Source organism: Colossoma macropomum, unplaced genomic scaffold, assembly GCF_904425465.1.
Source record: "Colossoma macropomum unplaced genomic scaffold, Colossoma_macropomum, whole genome shotgun sequence".
Lineage (NCBI taxonomy): Eukaryota > Metazoa > Chordata > Actinopteri > Characiformes > Serrasalmidae > Colossoma > Colossoma macropomum.
The window spans coordinates 42165397-42185347 of record NW_023494795.1 but is presented as its reverse complement, the minus strand read 5'-3'; the positions used below and the strand labels follow the sequence as shown (position 1 = coordinate 42185347).

General features: G+C 40.7%; 1 protein-coding gene across 4 annotated transcripts; it reads left to right on the top strand.

Annotated features, from left to right (window-relative positions):
- The first annotated feature begins 7055 nt into the window (after positions 1 to 7055).
- LOC118816221 (enoyl-[acyl-carrier-protein] reductase, mitochondrial) lies at positions 7056 to 19403 on the top strand. 4 transcript variants are annotated; one of them, XM_036582743.1, is made up of 11 exons: positions 7056 to 7100; positions 8272 to 8430; positions 9673 to 9770; positions 10709 to 10840; positions 13734 to 13877; positions 15350 to 15452; positions 15808 to 15910; positions 16665 to 16738; positions 16905 to 16965; positions 17796 to 17868; positions 18981 to 19403. In XM_036582743.1, exons 2-11 carry the CDS (start codon positions 8273 to 8275, stop codon positions 19139 to 19141), a joined length of 1107 nt encoding a protein of 368 aa, XP_036438636.1. In that variant the 5' UTR covers positions 7056 to 7100; position 8272; the 3' UTR covers positions 19142 to 19403. The 4 variants fall into 4 exon arrangements, with proteins under 4 accessions (XP_036438636.1, XP_036438634.1, XP_036438635.1 ...); XM_036582741.1 differs by having other exon boundaries at positions 7062 to 7100; positions 8188 to 8430; XM_036582742.1 differs by having other exon boundaries at positions 7063 to 7100; positions 8222 to 8430.
- The last annotated feature ends 548 nt before the right edge of the window (positions 19404 to 19951 follow it).

The window sequence follows — 19951 nt, the reverse complement described above, 5'->3', positions numbered from 1 at the left end:
CCTGCTCCAGCTAATCAACCCTTATCCCAAGTCTCTGATTGGCTGAATCAGATGTATTAAGCCTTAGATACACTACACGACTAACAGATCATAGACTGGGTGTCTCACACCATCACACTGGTTTCTGCTGATATTTTGGGCGACTGAAATATTGGGATCACACGCTAAATGATTAGAGATCACACAGTACTCAGCTTTCCAGATGTTGCTGACCTCTTGCGTTCTCCTGTTACTAGGAGACGCAAATAAACAAACATGACGTTACTGCTGCTGTTTTCTCTGCCGTTTGTGCCGACACAGTAAAGAAGCAGCAGGGCAACATGTTTAAGTGGATCGTGGATTTAAAAACGTGATCAGTTTGGTATTTTTAGAGTTTTAAATGAACATAAACTTGATTGTTTCTTAAACTCGGCTCATTAAAAAGCTTCGCTCCACACGTGAGAGACTTTCCACCATTTTTCTTTGTTTACTTGCTGTATTTTCCTGTTTCTCACTCTCAGTTTCCATTGGCTGTTGCAGGAGTCCATTCAGACTGAGTCGTTGACCAGTTTACACTAGATTTCGCTCAGATAAACTCCGCTTGGTCTAAAATGTGACCGGGAGGCCAAATATCTGAGTCTGCGCCCCTCAAACACGACTCAACTCTCTCTTCAACTGTCGACTCCGACTGACCCAAAAATCTGACTCAGCCAGACTGAGAATCGGGGCTAAAATCGGGGTAAAAGTCGTGTAGAGTTAAGTAAGGGGCGGGGCAGCTTATTGGATGCAGGTTGGAACTAAACTCAGGAAGGCAGCTCTCCTGGACTAAGGTTGGAGACCATTGGCCTACAGATCTACCAAAGTTTTATTTTTGCACTAAACAAATCAGCCAAAGCAGTGTAGAGTTTTTCACCTGAAGGAGTGAATCATCCACAGTGACTCAGTGAAGAATCAGCAGAACTGGAACCAAAGAACCAGCCAAAATGAGTCGTCTGGAGAAGGAGGTCACAGCGGATATCAGTAAAGAGCACTTTTTCTCAAAGAATCCAGCCGAAACCAAATCAAACAGACCACCAAAGTGACCACATTGACCTCGATCACCATGGCAAACAAACATAGTCTGGGTTTCCTCCTCTGCTGGTACAGCAGGCTGACCAGCTGAAGAAGTTAACCAGAGAACTTGTAGTGAGGAGAATTGCCACTCTGTAATGGGTTTCTCAAACGCTAGAGGGCGCTCCCGAGCGAGTCCAAAACGAATGGGTTAAGATGGAACATTTAAGCAAAGTCATAGTTTATAGATGCCAAAATGTTTTTAATTTAAAAGAATACATTCATTTCCTGAACACAGAACAGCATAAAACATTTTAACAGTTATATTTTTAAGAGCTTTTAAACTCGAGTTATAGGAGTTTAAAACGGCACCTCATGTATGTCCATGACATCAGTGAGCGCGAACAGCCAATGAGCTGCTCCGCTCGCCAACCAATCAGCACTCAGAAGCAGTAATGTTAGCGTCCTGCTCCCCAAACCTGTTTGCTGTAGAAAAAAGGAAACATACAGTGAGTTTTCTTGAAATACATCCTTCTACTTTCTAAAATTAAAGGAAAGTTCTGGGCGACTGATTAGAAACTATTTTAACTTTTCGTTTTTAGCCGTTGAACTCCATTTACTCCCCATTCATTGAGGACTCACTCGTGGGCGCCCTCTGGCGTTTTGCAGTCATGTTTTGGATAAAATCAGGGAAATAGGAAGAGGCCAGGCTCCCCTTAAACTGGCTCTGAATGTAAACCACATAGAGATGTGTCAAACTCAGTTCCTGGTGGGTCACAGCTCTACAGAGTTTAGCGTTTTCCCTCTTTCTCTGTTAATTCAAGTCAGGAAGGTCTTGCTAATGAGTGTTGAATCAGGTGTGTTTAACGAGGACTGGAGTCTGGCTCGTGTCTTAGCTTGAGTGTTATGTGTTGCCAAATTGAGTTTTGAAGAGACTTTTTGATACTTATGTTATGGTTATTGGTGCTGCTCTACGTTACCTGCTTCAGACTCCAGGCTCAACTGAAATTAATGCCATTTGATCAAATTCAACACAAAATGTATTTTCAAAGAGACATCATTTGTCGAGATGTGTGTCCTGTGGGTATTCATGAATCCCTCAAATAAAATCCCTGTCCATCTAAACCTTCAATAAATGGTTAACAAATCAGCTTCGTTTGTGACTCTAAAAGACAATCACTGTATCTTTGACACCATTTACACATAAATAATCAATCAGACTTACATACGCTAAGTTGCCAGTTTATTAGACACTCCTGTCTTGTATCTAAAACGTCCACCTGCTTCATTCATCACTGACGAGTTTCTGGTCACACAAGTCATGTTGACCAAATATTGTTTGGGTTTTGGACCATGTAGCGTCAGTGGCACTGATGTATCCAACCACTGTATACAGCAGTAATGAACATATAGAAAGCTGGCCCCTTAAATTACTTGATAAACATTAGGAAAGTAGGTAACACTCTACTGTAGGGTACAGTTCATAAGGCTACATGACACCCTACATAAACTTGTCTCGATAACTGATATAAGCCTACATAAGTGTTTATTACTGTTTGTTCCAATAGGCATTAGTCACAGTAAATGTCACATTTGCCAATTTTGATCAAAGTAGCCTTTATGACAGATGATGCCCATTGGAATAACCATTTGTAAACATTTATGTAAGGTTATATCAGTTGTCATGACAAGCTTATGTACAGTAGGTGTCATGTAGCCTTATGAACTGTACTGGTGTTACCAGAAAGTATGACAAACTGGCATAAGGTGGTCATAAAGTCTACACGAGGAGTTGATACTTACACTGCAAAAAATGGTATCTTGTCAAATGAAATGATCTGAAATCTAGTCAAGATATATATATATATATATATATATATATATATATATATATATGTACATATGTATATATACATATATCGACTATATTTCCCAATTTGAGTAGGTTGTGCACTGATTATAAGATCATCTAGCTTATTTCAGTAACACTTTCTACAAAGGTCACGTTTGTAAGCATCTATAAACACATTTATAACACGTTATAATGCATTCATATGGCATTATAAACATGATTATAAACATTTATAAAAATGAATTACACTTTATAGCCATGTTTTTTTTATTATACATTATGAATTGTTAATATAATGCATTATAAGTAGTGTTAATAACATGTTATACTGTCAGTGCCAAAGAAGTCAGTCCCAGCTTGGAGAGTGTAAAGTAAAGACAAATACCAAGCTAACGGTGGTGAACATTACCTTTCCCACATTGGGTAAAACACTGATGGCAGCTCTAGTTTAAACTCTGATATTTGAAGCCTGTAATGTGCTTTACTGTGTATGTTTTAGTGTTTCAGTAAATCCTTCAGTAAATACTTCAACTTGAAGCCTCACTCTGAACACTGGAGGAGGCTTTAGTACAGTACGCTTCACTTTACTTAGAGCGGACAAATACGACTTATGAGCTCTTATAATTAGTTATGATCAGTACTTATAATGCATAATAAGCATGGCTATAATGTGTAATGCATTTTTATAAATATTTATAACCATGTTTATGATGCCTTATGAATGCATTATAACATGTTATGAATGTGTTTATAGATGCTTACAAAGGTGACATTCATAGAAAGTGTTACCCTTATTTCTAGATATTATTTACTTGTTTTAGGTAATTTTATTAAGTAGAATTATCTCACTATATTGGTACATAATTTTGCTGGTTTCAAGCACGTTTCTCAAATGCAAGTGCATATTTTTCCTCCTAATGTCATTGCATCCTCTGAATTATCAGATTGTAAAGGGGAATCCCCAATTTCTTGAAATAGTCCTGCATAATTTTGTGGCTGAGATTCAGAGAGGCATCCAGAGTGGTTTGGTGTGAAATGGTTCAGATGTCTTTACAGTGGTGGTGATAGGAACCATGACTACAACACAAATATAGACATTTTATTTACTATCCAGAACCACCAGTGAACCTACACTGGCCACCACTATTTTTCCAAACAGCAATTTCAGTGGGACATGCAATCAGCCAAACATTCAGTATCTCCACCCATTTTTCTCTGCAGTCCTCCCACAAACGCATGACCATCATGCAATCTGTGAAAGTTTCTGATCTGATGTGAAACTGCCACAGTTTGTACTTTTAGCCCAAAGTGTTTATTGCATCATTTTGGGGTCTTAAAGCCACAAATGTTTATACAATGTTTGACGTCACTCAAACTGAAGTTTCATTTTGAAAACCATAGTCTGTCAAACCAAAAGCTCCCACTTCATTTCACAACATCCATTTGGAACATAGGTTCTCAACCTTTCCCACCTCAAGGCCTACACACATCGCTCAGGCATAACATTCTGACCACCTCCTTGTTTCTACACTCATTGTCCATTTTATCAGCTCCACTTACTATATAGGTGCACTTTGTAGTTCTACAGTTACAGACTGTAGTCCATCTGTTTCTCTGATACTTTGTTAGCCCCCTTTTACCCTGTTCTTCAGTGGTCAGGACCCCCATGGACCCTCACAGAACAGGTACTATTTGGGTGGTGGATCATTCTCAGCACTGCAGCAACACTGACGTGGTGGTGTTGTATTAGTGTGTGTTGCGCTGGTCTGAGTGGATCAGACACAGCAATGCTGCTGGAGTTTTTAAACACCTCAGTGTCACTGCTGGACTGAGAATAGTCCACCAAACAAAATATCCAACCAACAGCGTCCTGTGGGCAGCGTCCTGTGACCACTGATGAAGGACTAGAGGATGATCAACACAAACTGTGCAGCAGCAGATGAGCTATCGTCTCTGACTTTACATCTACAAGGTGGACCGACAAGGTAGGAGTGTCTAATAGAGTGGACAGTGAGTGGACACAGTGTTTAAAAACTCCAGCAGCACTGCTGTGTCTGATCCACTCGCACCAGCGCAACACACACTAACACACCACCACCACGTCAGTGTTACTGCAGTGCTGAGAATGACCCACCACCCAAATAGTACCTGCTCTGTGAGGGTCCATGGGGGTCCTGACCACTGAAGAACAGGGTAACAAAGTATCAGAGAAACAGATGGACTACAGTCTGTAACTGTAGAACTACAAAGTGCACCTATATAGTAAGTGGAGCTGATAAAATGGACAATGAATGTTGAAACAAGGAGGTGGTCATAACGTTATGCCTGATCGGTGTATGTATCGTAAGAAAGCATGAAAACCCACGGGGGGATAATAATACTAATACATTACAATTGAAAAAATTGATCCAGCAACCTTATCTTAATTCAATGCTGCATTCTATACTATTCATTAACTGGATACTCTTATACTTCTTATTATTACGTCAATTATTTTTCACTGATTTTAACGACAAAGTGCCAAATAAATGACCTCATGTAGAAGATGACGACTGCCCCCCATTTAAATGAATTGTGGCTAAAAGATTTCCCTTTAGTGCCATCAGCGGCCCTCTAAGGCCCACTGCTCCCCTCTGTATAAGCCCGAGGACCACCAGTGGGTCAGCCCAGTGGTCGAGAACATGCTAGAACTCTTAATGCTTTTAACTGTTAATTATGCTAATACTTTAAAAGACGGTAAAACCGCCTTTAAAAAAAAAACAAACTAGTGCTGTCGAACAGTCAAAGGGCTCAAAGTTTTTCTTGTGTTTTATTTTTTTCTTGTATTTTGACGTCAACTTCTATCATTTGGAGCATTTTATGTGCCAAAAATGTTCATAATTTATTTTTACACAAACCTCTTTTCATCCCTTAGAGTTAGTCAGGCTGTGTCATTAAGACTGATGCATACAAATCAGCTCTGTTCTGATTGGCTAGCTCATTCAACTAGCAGTCCAGGCTGAAACTCCTTATAACTTCAGCTTGAGTGGGTGGAGCTAAACTGCTGTAGGCTGAATAAGTGGATGTATGTAAATGACATCACAAAAGAAGGTTGGGCAGCTTAGAGAATCTGTAAAATATCTATAATCTATATTATATGTATTGGTAACATTTTGAAACTTTAATATTTACAAACTATTTTATTTAAAAACAAAGAGAGAGAGAGAGAAGTATATTCAGTTTTCCCTGATATCGGCCCTTTAAAATAGTTAATTACAATTAATTAAATTATTTTGTGCTGCTGATCAAGATTAACTGCATATTTGCTCAGTTTAGATCATAAAGTTTTGTTTTCATGTAGAAAGCAGTGAAACTAAACTTTGAGGGATTTATGATGGAAAATTAAACCTATTCATGCATTTTCAGCTTAACCAATGGGAATAAAGCTCTCACAGTTGGCAGGACTGTGTGGTGAAAAGAGGTTTCCACAAAGGGCAATTCCACCAATTTTTCAAAATTTCTGCCTAACTCAGTGTGTGAGATGTAAACAGAGTGATTCAGAGTGGTTTGGTGTGAAATGGTTCAGATGTCTTTACAGTGGTGGTGATAGGAACCAGGGGTCGCCATGACTACAACACAAATATAGACATTTTATTCACTATCCAGAACCACCAGTGAACCTACACGAGTCTTCTGAGTTTATATGGAATGTTGATGATGGAAAATAGTGGAAAATCTGAGATAATACGTTTTCTTTTGGGACTATTTTGCCTCACAGCGTCCTGCATATTATGTATCCCTCCACCATGAATGGAGTTTAAGGCTAAAAACTTCTAAAAACTATCCTAAAACAGTGTCTCAGTCATCAGGCAGTGAATTCATAACCATTTCATGTAGTAACTTTCTGTGAGGGAGCTTTTAGAGGTGGACGTCTGGTTCCTATCACCACCACTGTGTCATTAAGTATAAAAAAGTGTAATTCCTCTACATTTACTGACAAAAGTAAGTAAACTGACAGACAGAACTGTGATGCAAAATATTATTATTGAACAAATTTGATGCAGCGATTTCCAAATCTGACAATGATGGAAAACACACTCTTTCGTCATCGTGCAGTCTTGTGAGTGTTAAATTGCAACAGTGTTGGGTTTGAGGAAGTGAGTTTTTATTTGTTCAGTCCTCATGTATGACCCTCATTTAATCTCTGAGGAAGCAGCGGCTACACGAGTGCCAGACCAACGTGAGTACAGTTTCATTACTACAGTCAAATATGAAATAATGACTCCAGTAGACAGAAAAGCTTTGTACAGCTCTGTTCTTCTCTTTATTGGGTGATTCTGGTCTAAAATAAAAATCTACATCTCCAAAGTAAGATATGAGAGCGACAATAAAGTAGAAAGGAGCTGAACCAACACAACAGAATGAAAATAATCTCTCAAAAATGGAATTAGGAACTTAATATTAATGACTAAAATGGAAATGAGCAATGTTACATTCCTTTACTCACTAATGTACCTGAGTAGAAGTAAAAGTGTCCTTTGGAAATTCTCCATTCATCAAAATTGTGCTGGATTTAATGGAACTGGGTAAATGGAACTTGTTACCACCCATTTCTAAGACTAGCGGTCAGTATTTTTGAGCTTTGAGTGGAGGATAATAATGATTTCAGTATGTAAACATAATTACTTTTGCACTGTATGCAGTAAAAAAGAGCAGAGCTGTTAGCAAACATTCTAAAACAGTACTTAAATGGAAAAGTTTTATCATTTGAAAGTACAAATCCATTGTAAATGCATGTAAACTGCAATTATTTTACATTTATTCAAACATTTCTACATAATTAAGTGAGCAAGATGTAAACAGAGTCATTCAGAGTGGTTTGGTGTCAGAACTGTTCACAGTGGTGGTGATAGGAACCAGACGTCCACCTCTAAAAGCTCCCTCACAGAAAGTTACTACATGAAACGGTTATGAATTCACTGCCTGATGACTGAGACACTGTTTTATGATAGATTTAAGAAGATTTCGGCCTTAAACTCCATTCATGGTGGAGGGATACATAATATGCAGGACGCTGTGAGGCAAAATAGTCCCAAAAGAAAACGTATTATCTCAGATTTTCCACTATTTTCCATCATCAACATTCCATATAAACTCAGAAGACTCGTGTAGGTTCACTGGTGGTTCTGGGTAGTAAATAAAATGTCTATATCTGTGTTGTAGTCATGGTGACCCCTGGTTCCTATCACCACCACTGTAAAGACATCTGAACCATTTCACACCAAACCACTCTGAATCACTCTTATCTCAAACACTGAATTGTGCAGAAATTTTGCAAAACTGGTGGAATTCGTCTTTAAGCTCACGTCACTGAGTAAACAGAACCGCTCACTACCCCCCTCTGGAGGCAGAATGATGAGGCGGCTGGTGGTGGGCAGATTGAGCCAGGCGGGACTGAGGCTCCTGGGGCAAAATGTGAGTGGACGGTGGGGGTGCGGAGGTCAGCGGATGATCCATCACTGCTCAGCGCTCGTCTACAGGGAGCACACGGCCAACATCAACGCTGTGAGGTGAGATGAGGGAGCCCAAATGTGCCAAACTAAAGCACGAATCGGCCGTAGGCCGAGTGTTACAGTAGTTGTACTATAGGAAGTTTGCTACCAAGCACAGTGGGCTATGGTTGCCAAGCAACGCAATGACTTATAACTTTACGTATAACGCATAATAACCTGCATTAATACAGCGCTGAGTTGATGTGTGCTGCCATGTAAGCCTACTAAGTGTTTTACAGTGACTTCAAACATGGCTTCAGATTTCAGAATCTGAATTATTCGCTTTCTAAAAAGTTTGCTTTGTTCTTATTTTACCCTCTTTAACACAGAATAGCATTTGTGGGCACGACACAAAGCTGGAATGACGTTATGACATCATCGTCATAATAATGTAAAGCCCTTTAAAGACCCTTAGACACAATATAAGCACAATACTGTGATCTTATGTCATATAATATGTACATATAGAAGAGACTGGGCCATTGTGTGTAGTTTCAGATTTATCTATTTATTTATTTATTTATTTATTTCACTGTTATTCATACAACATCCACATATTTTCTAAACCTTATTATTTCTCTTAAACTTTATACCTTTTTTAAAAGAGTAAGTCAAGTTTTTTGTCAGTTCACAATATAATATATTTATTTAATAATAAATATCTCAGATACACTGGAACTAAATGTCGTTCTTCAGGCCCCAAACCTATAACAGCAGTACGTTACAGAGGCCTACACAGAATGCAGGTACACAACAGTGTGACAGCGTGAACATCTTAAGCGTCTTAATCAGAGTGATACATCATGCACTCATGAGGAAATTAGGTGAAATTCTCTAACAGTACCATGACATTGATTTGTCTGCTCGTGTAAATGATTAACAGTTGACTAGTGTTAATTAACAGCTCAGGAACAGAGGAGATATTTACTTTCAGCTTTACGCAATAAGATGAAGTAACACTAAATGTTGCAGTAGATACTTTCACACCCAGAGTATTCAGAGCACAGTGCACAATAATGTGCTTTAACCATCAAAATTGAGTACTTCAGTTTAACTGCTGATTCAGGGCTTCAACACTTTTGTGCAGCCTTCATTTCTATATATAAGTTGCTCTTGTTTTAAGTCCAGAAACCCCTGTTTGCGTATTTATTTTCTTTGTTGGCCACTAGTAGGTGCTGTTGTGCATTGTGTCATTGAATGTGTGAGTAGTTCAACACCCATATGTGGCTTTACTTAATCTGCAGTTTTTCTCTGGTTTAGAATAGAGCAGCTGCCCCTGCCTGTTCTGAGCAAACGCAGCGTCAGAGTGAAGATGCTGGCAGCGCCGGTCAACCCTGCAGACCTCAACATGGTCCAGGGTAAAGAACAAAACACACGGTCTACTTCTGCACAGTTTACTGGTTTACTTCCACTTGTGCTTCCACTCACTGGCCACTTTATTAGAAACACCACTCTTGTGGTTCTGCTAACTGGCCGCTTTATTAGAAACACCTACCTTGTGCTTCCCCTCACTGGTCACTTTATTAGAAACACCCACCTTGTGCTTCCACTCACTGGCCACTTTATTAGAAACACCTACTTTGTGCTTCCACTCACTGGCCACTTTATTAGAAACCCCTACTTTGTGCTTACACTCACTGGCCACTTTATTAGAAACACCCACCTGGTACTTCGACTAACTGGCCACTTTATTAAAAACACCTACCTTGTGCTTCCCCTCACTGGTCACTTTATTAGAAACACCCACCTTGTGCTTACACTCACTGGACACTTTATTAGAAGCACCTACCTTGTGCTTACACTCACTGGCCACTTTATTAGAAACACCTACTTTGTGCTTCCACTAACTGGCCACTTATTTAGAAACACCTCCCTTGTGGTTCTGCTAACTGGCCACTTTATTAGAAACACCTACCTTGTGCTTCCCCTCACTGGTCACTTTATTAGAAACACCCACCTTGTGCTTCCACTCAATGGCCACTTTATTAGAAACACCTACTTTGTGCTTCCACTAACTGGCCACTTATTTAGAAACACCTCCCTTGTGGTTCTGCTAACTGGCCACTTTATTAGAAACACCTACCTTGTGCTTCCCCTCACTGGTCACTTTATTAGAAACACCCACCTTGTGCTTCCACTCACTGGCCACTTTATTAGAAACACCCACCTGGTACTTCGACTAACTGGCCACTTTATTAGAAACACCCACCTTGTGCTTCCACTCACTGGCCACTTTAGTAGAAACACCTACCTTGTACTGCCTCTCACTGACCACTTTTGTTGTGTTGATGTGCAGGAACGTACCCCATCCTGTGCCCCCTGCCTGCTGTGGGTGGGAACGAGGGGGTGGGAGAGGTGCTGGAGGTGGGTGATGATGTCCACACAGTGAGACCAGGTGACTGGGTGGTGCCTGTGGACGCAGGATTTGGTGAGAAAATGGGGGCGGGGTAACATAATTACATAATTACTGTAATATTGTAGGACACAGAGCAGTGCAGAGTAGCCTGAACTCACTCAGAACTGCAGTGGAACAACTTCCATCCAGCACAGAATCCGAAGAAAAAGTTGATTACTTTCTTCACTAATATACTTGCGTAGGAATAAAAGTATAACTTCAAAAAACTAATGGGACAAGTTACTGACCTCCTTTGATAAGCCTTGACAACCTGTGAGATTTTCCTGAGTCATCATAGCAGGTTACGTTTGAAGGTTTGATGGCATGAGCTTTGATTAAACCAGAACACATAGGTTAGTATCAATAGGCCCTTTTCACAAGAAACGTGTGTAAACACTGGGTAAAACAAGTTCCGCTATAGCCTTGCAGACAGTTACTAAGCTCAGAAATACAGGCGTTCGTATCACCTCAGCCACCACAGAAAGGTGTGTCACTTTATCTTTATCATAGTTGGCAAGATTGGAATTTGAGGGTGTGTCCAGAACTGTTGGAGAACCAAAAACAACAATGTGGGAGTCCAAACTAAATAAAGGATATAAATGCTTCCTGGAAAATTCCTTCACAGCTATTAGAGCACAGTAATGTGAGCAACGTCTACAGAGCAATAAATCGAGGTGAAAATAACTATAACCAAAACGCCACTGTAGATGTTTTCCACAAACACCGGCTCCAGTGAACGAACATCCGCTCTCCTCCGAGCACTCAGTCTCTCAGATACCGACAGCTAATTTTTACCCGATTTTCTCCCCAATTTAGTCGTCTCCAATTCCACCCGCTAGTTAGGACTCCCCCAATCACACGACGCTATCAGCGCTAGGAGGGTGAAGGCTAACACAGGCTTCCTCCGAGACCTGTGAAGCACCACCGCTTTCTTTTCAAGCTGCCGCTCACGCAACGTCACTGGACAGCTGAACGCGCTCGGAGGAAAGCGCCAACTGCCAGATCTGCTGCGTCAGCTAACAGACACCTGCGCTGACTAGCATCGCGCTGAGTGATGGGGGGAGAAGGAGGGGCCATCCTACCCACCCAGAGAGAGCGAGGCCAATTGTGCTCTCTCGGACTCCCGGCTACGGACGGCTGTGGCATCATCAGGGATCAAACACGCGATCTCCTGATGATAGGGCCAACGCTTAGACGGTTGCGCCACTCGGGAGCCAGATACCCTCAGCTTTTGAGGGAGGAAATGAAAACTGTTCCTCTGAAAGCGGCTGCAGCAGCAACTTTAAAGCACAAACTGCACGTTATCGCTGGTCAGCAGTGGTGAGATGCTGACACGTTCTTTTAATCTGTAGTTTGTAAAGTTTATTCCTTTGTTAATTCCACAAACTCCTTTTTCCTCTGTTCATGATCAGCTGACAAACGACTGAGATGAGATGAGTTTGTTTTTGAACACAGTGAGCTGTACGCGCTCCACTCAGCATCGCTGTCATTGTCGTTGCTTTAGCAGAAGCAGCGTCAGCCTGAAACGAGAACTTCCAGCAGGAAAAATGCAGAAATGTGAAAAGGGCCCATTGCATATCTACACCCTTACCCGTAATAGGTTCTTTGCAAATGACGTCACATCACTGCGTTGCTGTGGCACCAAGTGCAGATGGAGGGCAGGAAGTGATTTTCTACCTAGGAATTACTGTCACAAGCTCCCAAAGTGCCTGTGGTTTGTGTCGTTTACAGTTGCTCTAGTCGATCTAACAGAGAAACCACAATGAGCTTTTATCGAGTACCAAAAGCTGGGGAAAAATGCAAGAAACTGACCATCAGAAATGGCTTCGTCTGCGGTCAGGAGAAAAGGAGTGCTGCATTCTGCACTACTGATAGATTTAAAACAACTACAAGCAGCAGCACTGACACTAAAATCAGGGTTAACAGCTACACAAAAGACAGACGGACGTAAATAACTCACCCTGACACGTCAGCTTCTCATTCCAATTTCCCTGTTCCACCTTAAATGGTGCAGCAGTTACAGTCTGGCATCAGGCGTTATAATAATAACTGCACCATTTAAGGTGGATTGGGAAAATTCGAATAGGAAGCCAACTTCAGCCTCGTAGAGTTGTGCCTCCACACTTTTGTCTGCTTTCATTGTGTTCTTGAGTAGAAGGATGTCTGGATGACGAGGTAGCTGCTCACATCTGCTGCCTCGAGTCTTTCAGTTCAGTTTAAAAATCGCTCCTCTTCACGATGTGAGGATCACATCCAACATATGCCGTGATTTTCTGTTAATATTTTTCTCCTGTAATATCGTCTAAACTAGCACAGTACGAGCTCAGCTCCGTCCATTCTGCTTTTCACCTCCTGCCCTCCACCGATTTCGCACCTCATCCGAATCATGTGACTGTAAACAACCTATTGTAGCCTTTCTTAAACGGTGTGCTTGTTCATGTTGCAGATGTAGATAAATGTCACGTTAGGAGTCTTGCCCAAGGAAGTGCTTGGTGTGGTTACCCGGGTGGGGAATGGAACCCCAGTCTGCCATGTAGAGGGCAGTAGTATTAGCCACTATGCTGCACCACCTGCTGTGGTTGGTAGATTGTGTCATAAAGTGTGAGAAACCACATGAGCAAGTATATTTGAGACCACAACTCCAAGATTAAGGAACACAGTTCACACACTGCTGTTTGGAAAGGAATTAGCCTTCTTTTTCTGTGCTCAACTAAAGAAGCAAATTCAGACATTACATATACAGGATAATCAACTACGTTTCACATTAAACTGTTTTAATTCATTTTTTTGCTGAACAATCAGAGTAAGTGAAGTGTTGTTTGTATACTGGGGGCTATTTTGGGAATCTATAATGCGTAGTATGCCCCAAATCTCTTCTGGAAAAACACTGTCATGTCATAAACAATGTCATGTGTGTGTCTGTAAGGCACATGGAGAACCGAGGCAGTGTGTGAGGAGGATGACCTGATCGCTGTCCCGAAAGATATTTCTGTGCTCGGAGCCGCCACGATCGCAGTAAACCCCTGCACTGCTTACAGGATGCTGCACGACTTCCAGGCACTTACGCCAGGTGGGGGCGCTCTACCTCATCTCTAACTAAGAGCTCCTGTTCAAGGTCTTATACAAGTCTATACACGTTAAAGCACTGCTGGAGCTGGATTAGCTGCAGATTCATACCGGATTAAAATCATCCACAATTATTACTGTCAGACTGTAAAACTACACACACTGCAGATTCATACTGGATTAAAATCACTCCACAATTATTACTGTCAGACTGTAAAACTACACACACTGCAGATTCATACTGGATTAAAATCGCTCCACAATTATTACTGTAAAACTACACACTTCAGATTCATACCGGATTAAAATCGCTCTACAATTATTACTGTAAAACTACACACACTGCAGATTCATACTGGATTAAAATCGCTCCACAATTATTACTGTAAAACTACACACACTGCAGATTCATACTGGATTAAAATCGCTCTACAATTATTACTGTAAAACTACACACTTCAGATTCATACCGGATTAAAATCGCTCTACAATTATTACTGTAAAACTACACACACTGCAGATTCATACTGGATTAAAATCGCTCTACAATTATTACTGTAAAACTACACACTTCAGATTCATACCGGATTAAAATCGCTCTACAATTATTACTGTAAAACTACACACACTGCAGATTCATACTGGATTAAAATCGCTCTACAATTATTACTGTAAAACTACACACACTGCAGATTCATACTGGATTAAAATCGCTCCACAATTATTACTGTAAAACTACACACACTGCAGATTCATACTGGATTAAAATCACTCCACAATTATTACAGTCAGACTGTAAAACTACACACACTGCAGATTCATACTGGATTAAAATCGCTCCACAATTATTACTGTAAAACTACACACACTGCAGATTCATACTGGATTAAAATCGCTCTACAATTATTACTGTAAAACTACACACACTGCAGATTCATACTGGATTAAAATCGCTCCACAATTATTACAGTCAGACTGTAAAACTACACACTGCAGATTCATACTGGATTAAAATCGCTCCACAATTATTACTGTCAGACTGTAAAACTACACACTGCAGATTCATACCGGATTAAAATCATCCACAATTATTACAGTCAGACTGTAAAACTACACACTGCAGATTCATACCGGATTAAAATCGCTCCACAATTATTACAGTCAGACTGTAAAACTACACACACTGCAGATTCATACTGGATTAAAATCGCTCCACAATTATTACAGTCAGACTGTAAAACTACACATTCATACTCAACTAAAATTACTGATATTGCCAGAAATACTGTAGGATCTCCCAAAGTACAACTAATCCAGCTACAGTAATGTTTAAGACACAAAAAGGCACTGAGCACAGACTTTACAATGGCAACTGCCAAGTATTTCTCTATAAGCACCAGCTATTCATGCTATTTATGTACAATACCATCATGTATTCCTACATCATTCGTGTAAATGACTGTGTTAATCCCTCAGGCTCTACAGTGATCCAGAATGGAGCAAACAGTGCTGTTGGTCAGGCAGTGATCCAGATAGCCGCAGCAATGGGAATCAGAACCATCAACATCATCAGAGACAGGTACGCTAGTGTCCAATCAGAACACTCCACATCATCAGAGACAAGTACACTATCATCCAATCAGAACACTCCACATCATTAAAGACAGGTACACTGTCATCCAATCAGAACACTCCACATCATCAGAGACATGTACACTGTCATCCAATCAGAACACTCCACATCATCAGAGACAGGTACACTATCATCCAATCAGAACACTCCACATCATCAGAGACATGTACACTGTCATCCAATCAGAACACTCCACATCATCAGAGACAGGTACACTGTCATCCAATCAGAACACTCCACATCATCAGATAGGTAGACAATCAATGCTCCTCTAACAGCTCTAAATCTCTGTGATCCTCAGGCCAGATCGTGCTGAGCTGATGAAAGAGCTGCAGACTCTGGGAGCTGATTATGTCCTCACAGAAGAGGAAGTGATGTCATCAGGCCTTCAACATGTCTTCCAGGTGTTTGATGATGTCACTCTTTTTATACTTTCTGGCAGGAAGTGCTGAATCTCACTGAAGTCTGACAGCGTGTCCCAATTCAGGGGCTGCATCCTTTAAAGGACACAGTCTATGAAGGCTGTGTAGACCCACATAGGCTGAACTGAAATGAGTCGGTCTGCTCTACGGTGGATTTCCTGTTTGGATCACAGCACCGCTGTTCCCGCCCTCACCGCTGCCTCACGAAACGCCGCTCCGGCCATGTTCTTTTGAAGTTCTTTAAAGATGGAGAAACTTTGATTTTAGTTTTTTTAATATTTTAGTTTATTAGAGCTGGAGATGCTTCACCGCCAGCGCCTGCGCCAGAGCGTGACGTATCTTAGACTGATGAGATTGGCCTTTTAACATCTGTATCGTTCGCTATCCGCCTCAGTTTAAACCCAATACTTACATTTAAAGTGTCTCCTCAGCCGCCGTCCTCAAATCCTCGCCGGCACACAGTGAACCTCAGGATATGTTGGCCGGCAAAGGATCCAACGGGTTGCCATGGAAAAGAAGGACACATTTCTCAGCCGCATATAAAGGAGCCTTCGAAATGGGACAGCCTAGTTGCGCCGCTGTGACACAATCGGCCTTCAAAGGCAGCCTCCGAAGGACGCAGCCCCTCAATTGGGACACAGCTTGAATCTCAAATGGCTCCTCAGCACTGTGAAAAGAACTTTTTGCAGTCCACACGTCACGAATGATCTAACGTCTGAGCTTTTCCTCACTGCAGGAGGCTCCTAAACCCAAACTGGGGCTGAACTGTGTAGGAGGGGTCAGCGGGGGTCTCGTGCTGTCCAGTTTAGAGTAAGCTTCCTTCTGTCTGTCTTTACAAACTGATAACGTCAACTTTTGTGCATAAACTCGTACCTGAGTAAGAGCATCGTTACTATGATTAAATAATGAATAAAAAAGTCTGAGGTTCAAACATTCCTGCAGAGTTTAACCACCTCTGTTCTTCTCCCCTCTTCAGCTATGGAGGCACGCTGGTGACGTATGGAGGCATGGCCAAAAAACCTCTGCACATTCCAGCAGTGAGTACAGTTACACTTCCTCTTCTCTTTCAGAAGCACAGACAGCACAGGGTAACATGGCTATACACCGATCAGGCATAACATTCTGACCACCTCCTTGTTTCTATGCTCATTGTCCATTTTATCAGCTCCACTTACTGTATAGGTGCACTTTGTAGTTCTACAGTTACAGACTGTAGTCCATCTGTTTCTCTGATACTTTGTTAGCCCCCTTTCACCCTGTTCTTCAGTGGTCAGGACCCCCATGGACCCTCACAGAGCAGGTACTATTTGGGTGGTGGATCATTCTCAGCACTGCAGTAACACTGATGTGGTGGTGGTGTGTTAGTGTGTGTTGCGCTGGTCTGAGTGGATCAAATATCCAGCCAACAGCGTCCTGTGGGCAGCGTCCTGTGACCACTGATGAAGGACTAGAGGATGACCAACACAAACTGTGCAGCAGCAGATGAGCTATCGTCTCTGACTTTACATCTACAAGGTGGACCGACAAGGTAGGAGTGTCTAATAGAGTGGACAGTGAGTGGACACAGTGTTTAAAAACTCCAGCAGCACTGCTGTGTGTGATCCACTCAGACCAGCGCAACACACACTAACACACCACCACCACGTCAGTGTTACTGCAGTGCTAAGAATGATCCACCACCCAAATAGTACCTGCTCTGTGAGGGTCAGTGGGTGTCCTGACCACTGAAGAACAGGGTAAAATAAGAGAAAACTCAGAAAACTTGTCATTAGACCCGGGGTGCTCAAACTTTTGCACAGTACGACTGTACTGTATTGACACAAGTGCGCATCGCAGCAAACTCACACTTTCGTTTCTCGCCATACAGAAATTCCTCATATTCAAAAACATCACGCTGCAAGGCTTCTGGATGACCCAATGGAAAAGGAACCACAGGCAAGGTAAACAAACAAATAAGTAAACAAACAAACAAACACATGCAAATCCCTGTGTGAAGGAGTGAGCAGCAGCACTCTAATAAAACAGGGTCAACAGTGACGATTTCTGCTTATTGTTCACTAACACTTTACTGTAGGGTGCTGTTCATGAAACCTACACAAGCTTGTTATGACAGCCGACATAACCCTACATAAATGTTCAGAAAAGCTTGTTCCAAGGTGTCATTTACCATATAGGTTACCTTTGCCATTTATGATCACACTTAGCTAAAGCAGCTAAACATTTATGTAGAGTTGTGCGAGTTGTCATGACAAGCTTATGTAGGATATATGTAGCCTTATGAACAACACCCTACAGTAGTGTTACCTATTTTTTTTAGTATATTTTTACTAATGATTTTAACTGGAACACGTATACCTTACTTTAATGTGTGTTAGTGTTTTTAAGCCTTATAAAGTCAGTGACAATCTTTGTTTTGCTATCAATTAGATTTATTTTACAAGTCTAGAAACTGTGAATTGCCTTTAGCATAGTGCTAACATACTATTAGAATCCCATAGGGATACTAGCAGACAGTTGCATTATTGGAAAGGTGTAATGGTGTAAAAATATGATGCAAAAATGTAAAAAATATGCACCAATTTACTCAATATACTCACATTTTACACAGATTACATACTTACATTTGTTCAACAATGACATTTGCATTTACGTTTGATTTACATTCTGTATTGACAGGTTCGAATCTGCCCTTCGGAATTTTTTGTTTGTTAAAATGACAAAAAATAACAAAAATTATGTCAAAAATGTAAAAGATGTTTTTCTGCAAAACAAAACTGTACGCAACAATAAGTTATCAAATTCAAATCATACTAAAATATCTGCTTTTCTACTTACAAACAAATGTTACACAGGTTGAAAGTTTACAATCTACACTTTCATTTTAAAGAGCAAAAATCACTTAATATTTATATTTATTAAATAAGTGGTCATATAAGTGATAAGTGGTTATTTCATGTCCTCAGTAAAGTCTGATATCTGTATATGAGTGTAAATCTAGTGTTTGTTTTGTATGCAGATATGATTTTTTCTATTGTTTTTTTTCTCCACCCAGATAAAGCTCGTTTGCGGACGATGCTGGACGCAGTGTGTGAACTCGTCAGGTCGGGTCACCTCACTCCTCCAAACTGTGTTTGGACACCATTTCCCCAGTACACACACGCTTTACACGCTACACTGCAGCCACTCCAGCGCAAACACGTCCTCATAATGTAGCACTTTTAATGCACTGTCAGGACGTCAGGTTATACATACATCTTATGTGTTATCTACATATGTATAAATACCATTATTTAATATTAATATCCCATGTATGTGATATAAATGTAAGTACATATATGTAATAATAATGTCCTGTATCTATTTTAGATACATAAGCATCTACACGTAATAAATATATCGCTGTTGTTGGAAGAAAACCTCGTATGTCCAAAATGGTAACTTTACAGGAGAAGGAAAAAACCTACTTTACTTTTAATGTAAGTCAATGGAACCAGAGTTTTTCCCAAGCAATTTTGGGCCATTTCTTTTGGTCCATTCTTCATGGAATTTACACACAACGTAAAGGGTAACAGGTATTTTCAAATTATGACAAAAACTAAAAAATGTCAAAAATGGAGATACGAGGTTTTCTTCTGACAGCAGCGATATGCCCCGTATTTATTATACCATCACTGCCAGAACAAAACCTGGTGTCTCCAAAAAGGTAACTTTACACTTTACAGGAGAAGAAAAACATCCTTAATTTTAAAAGAAAGTTAATTGGGAAACTGTTCATATTATTTATGTTTTTATTAAGGGTAGCTGGTGATTTTACAGCTGTGTGTCATCGGCATAGCAGTGGAAATTTATGCTGTGTTTACTGAAAAAAGTGCCCAGTGGTAGCATATATATTGTGAATAATACAGGTCCTAAAACAGAGCCTTGTGGAACACCATACTTTACTTTTGCGATGACAGATGATTCACCGTTTACATTAACAAGCTGATAGTGGACAGTGAGGTAAGACCTGAACCAGGAAAGAGC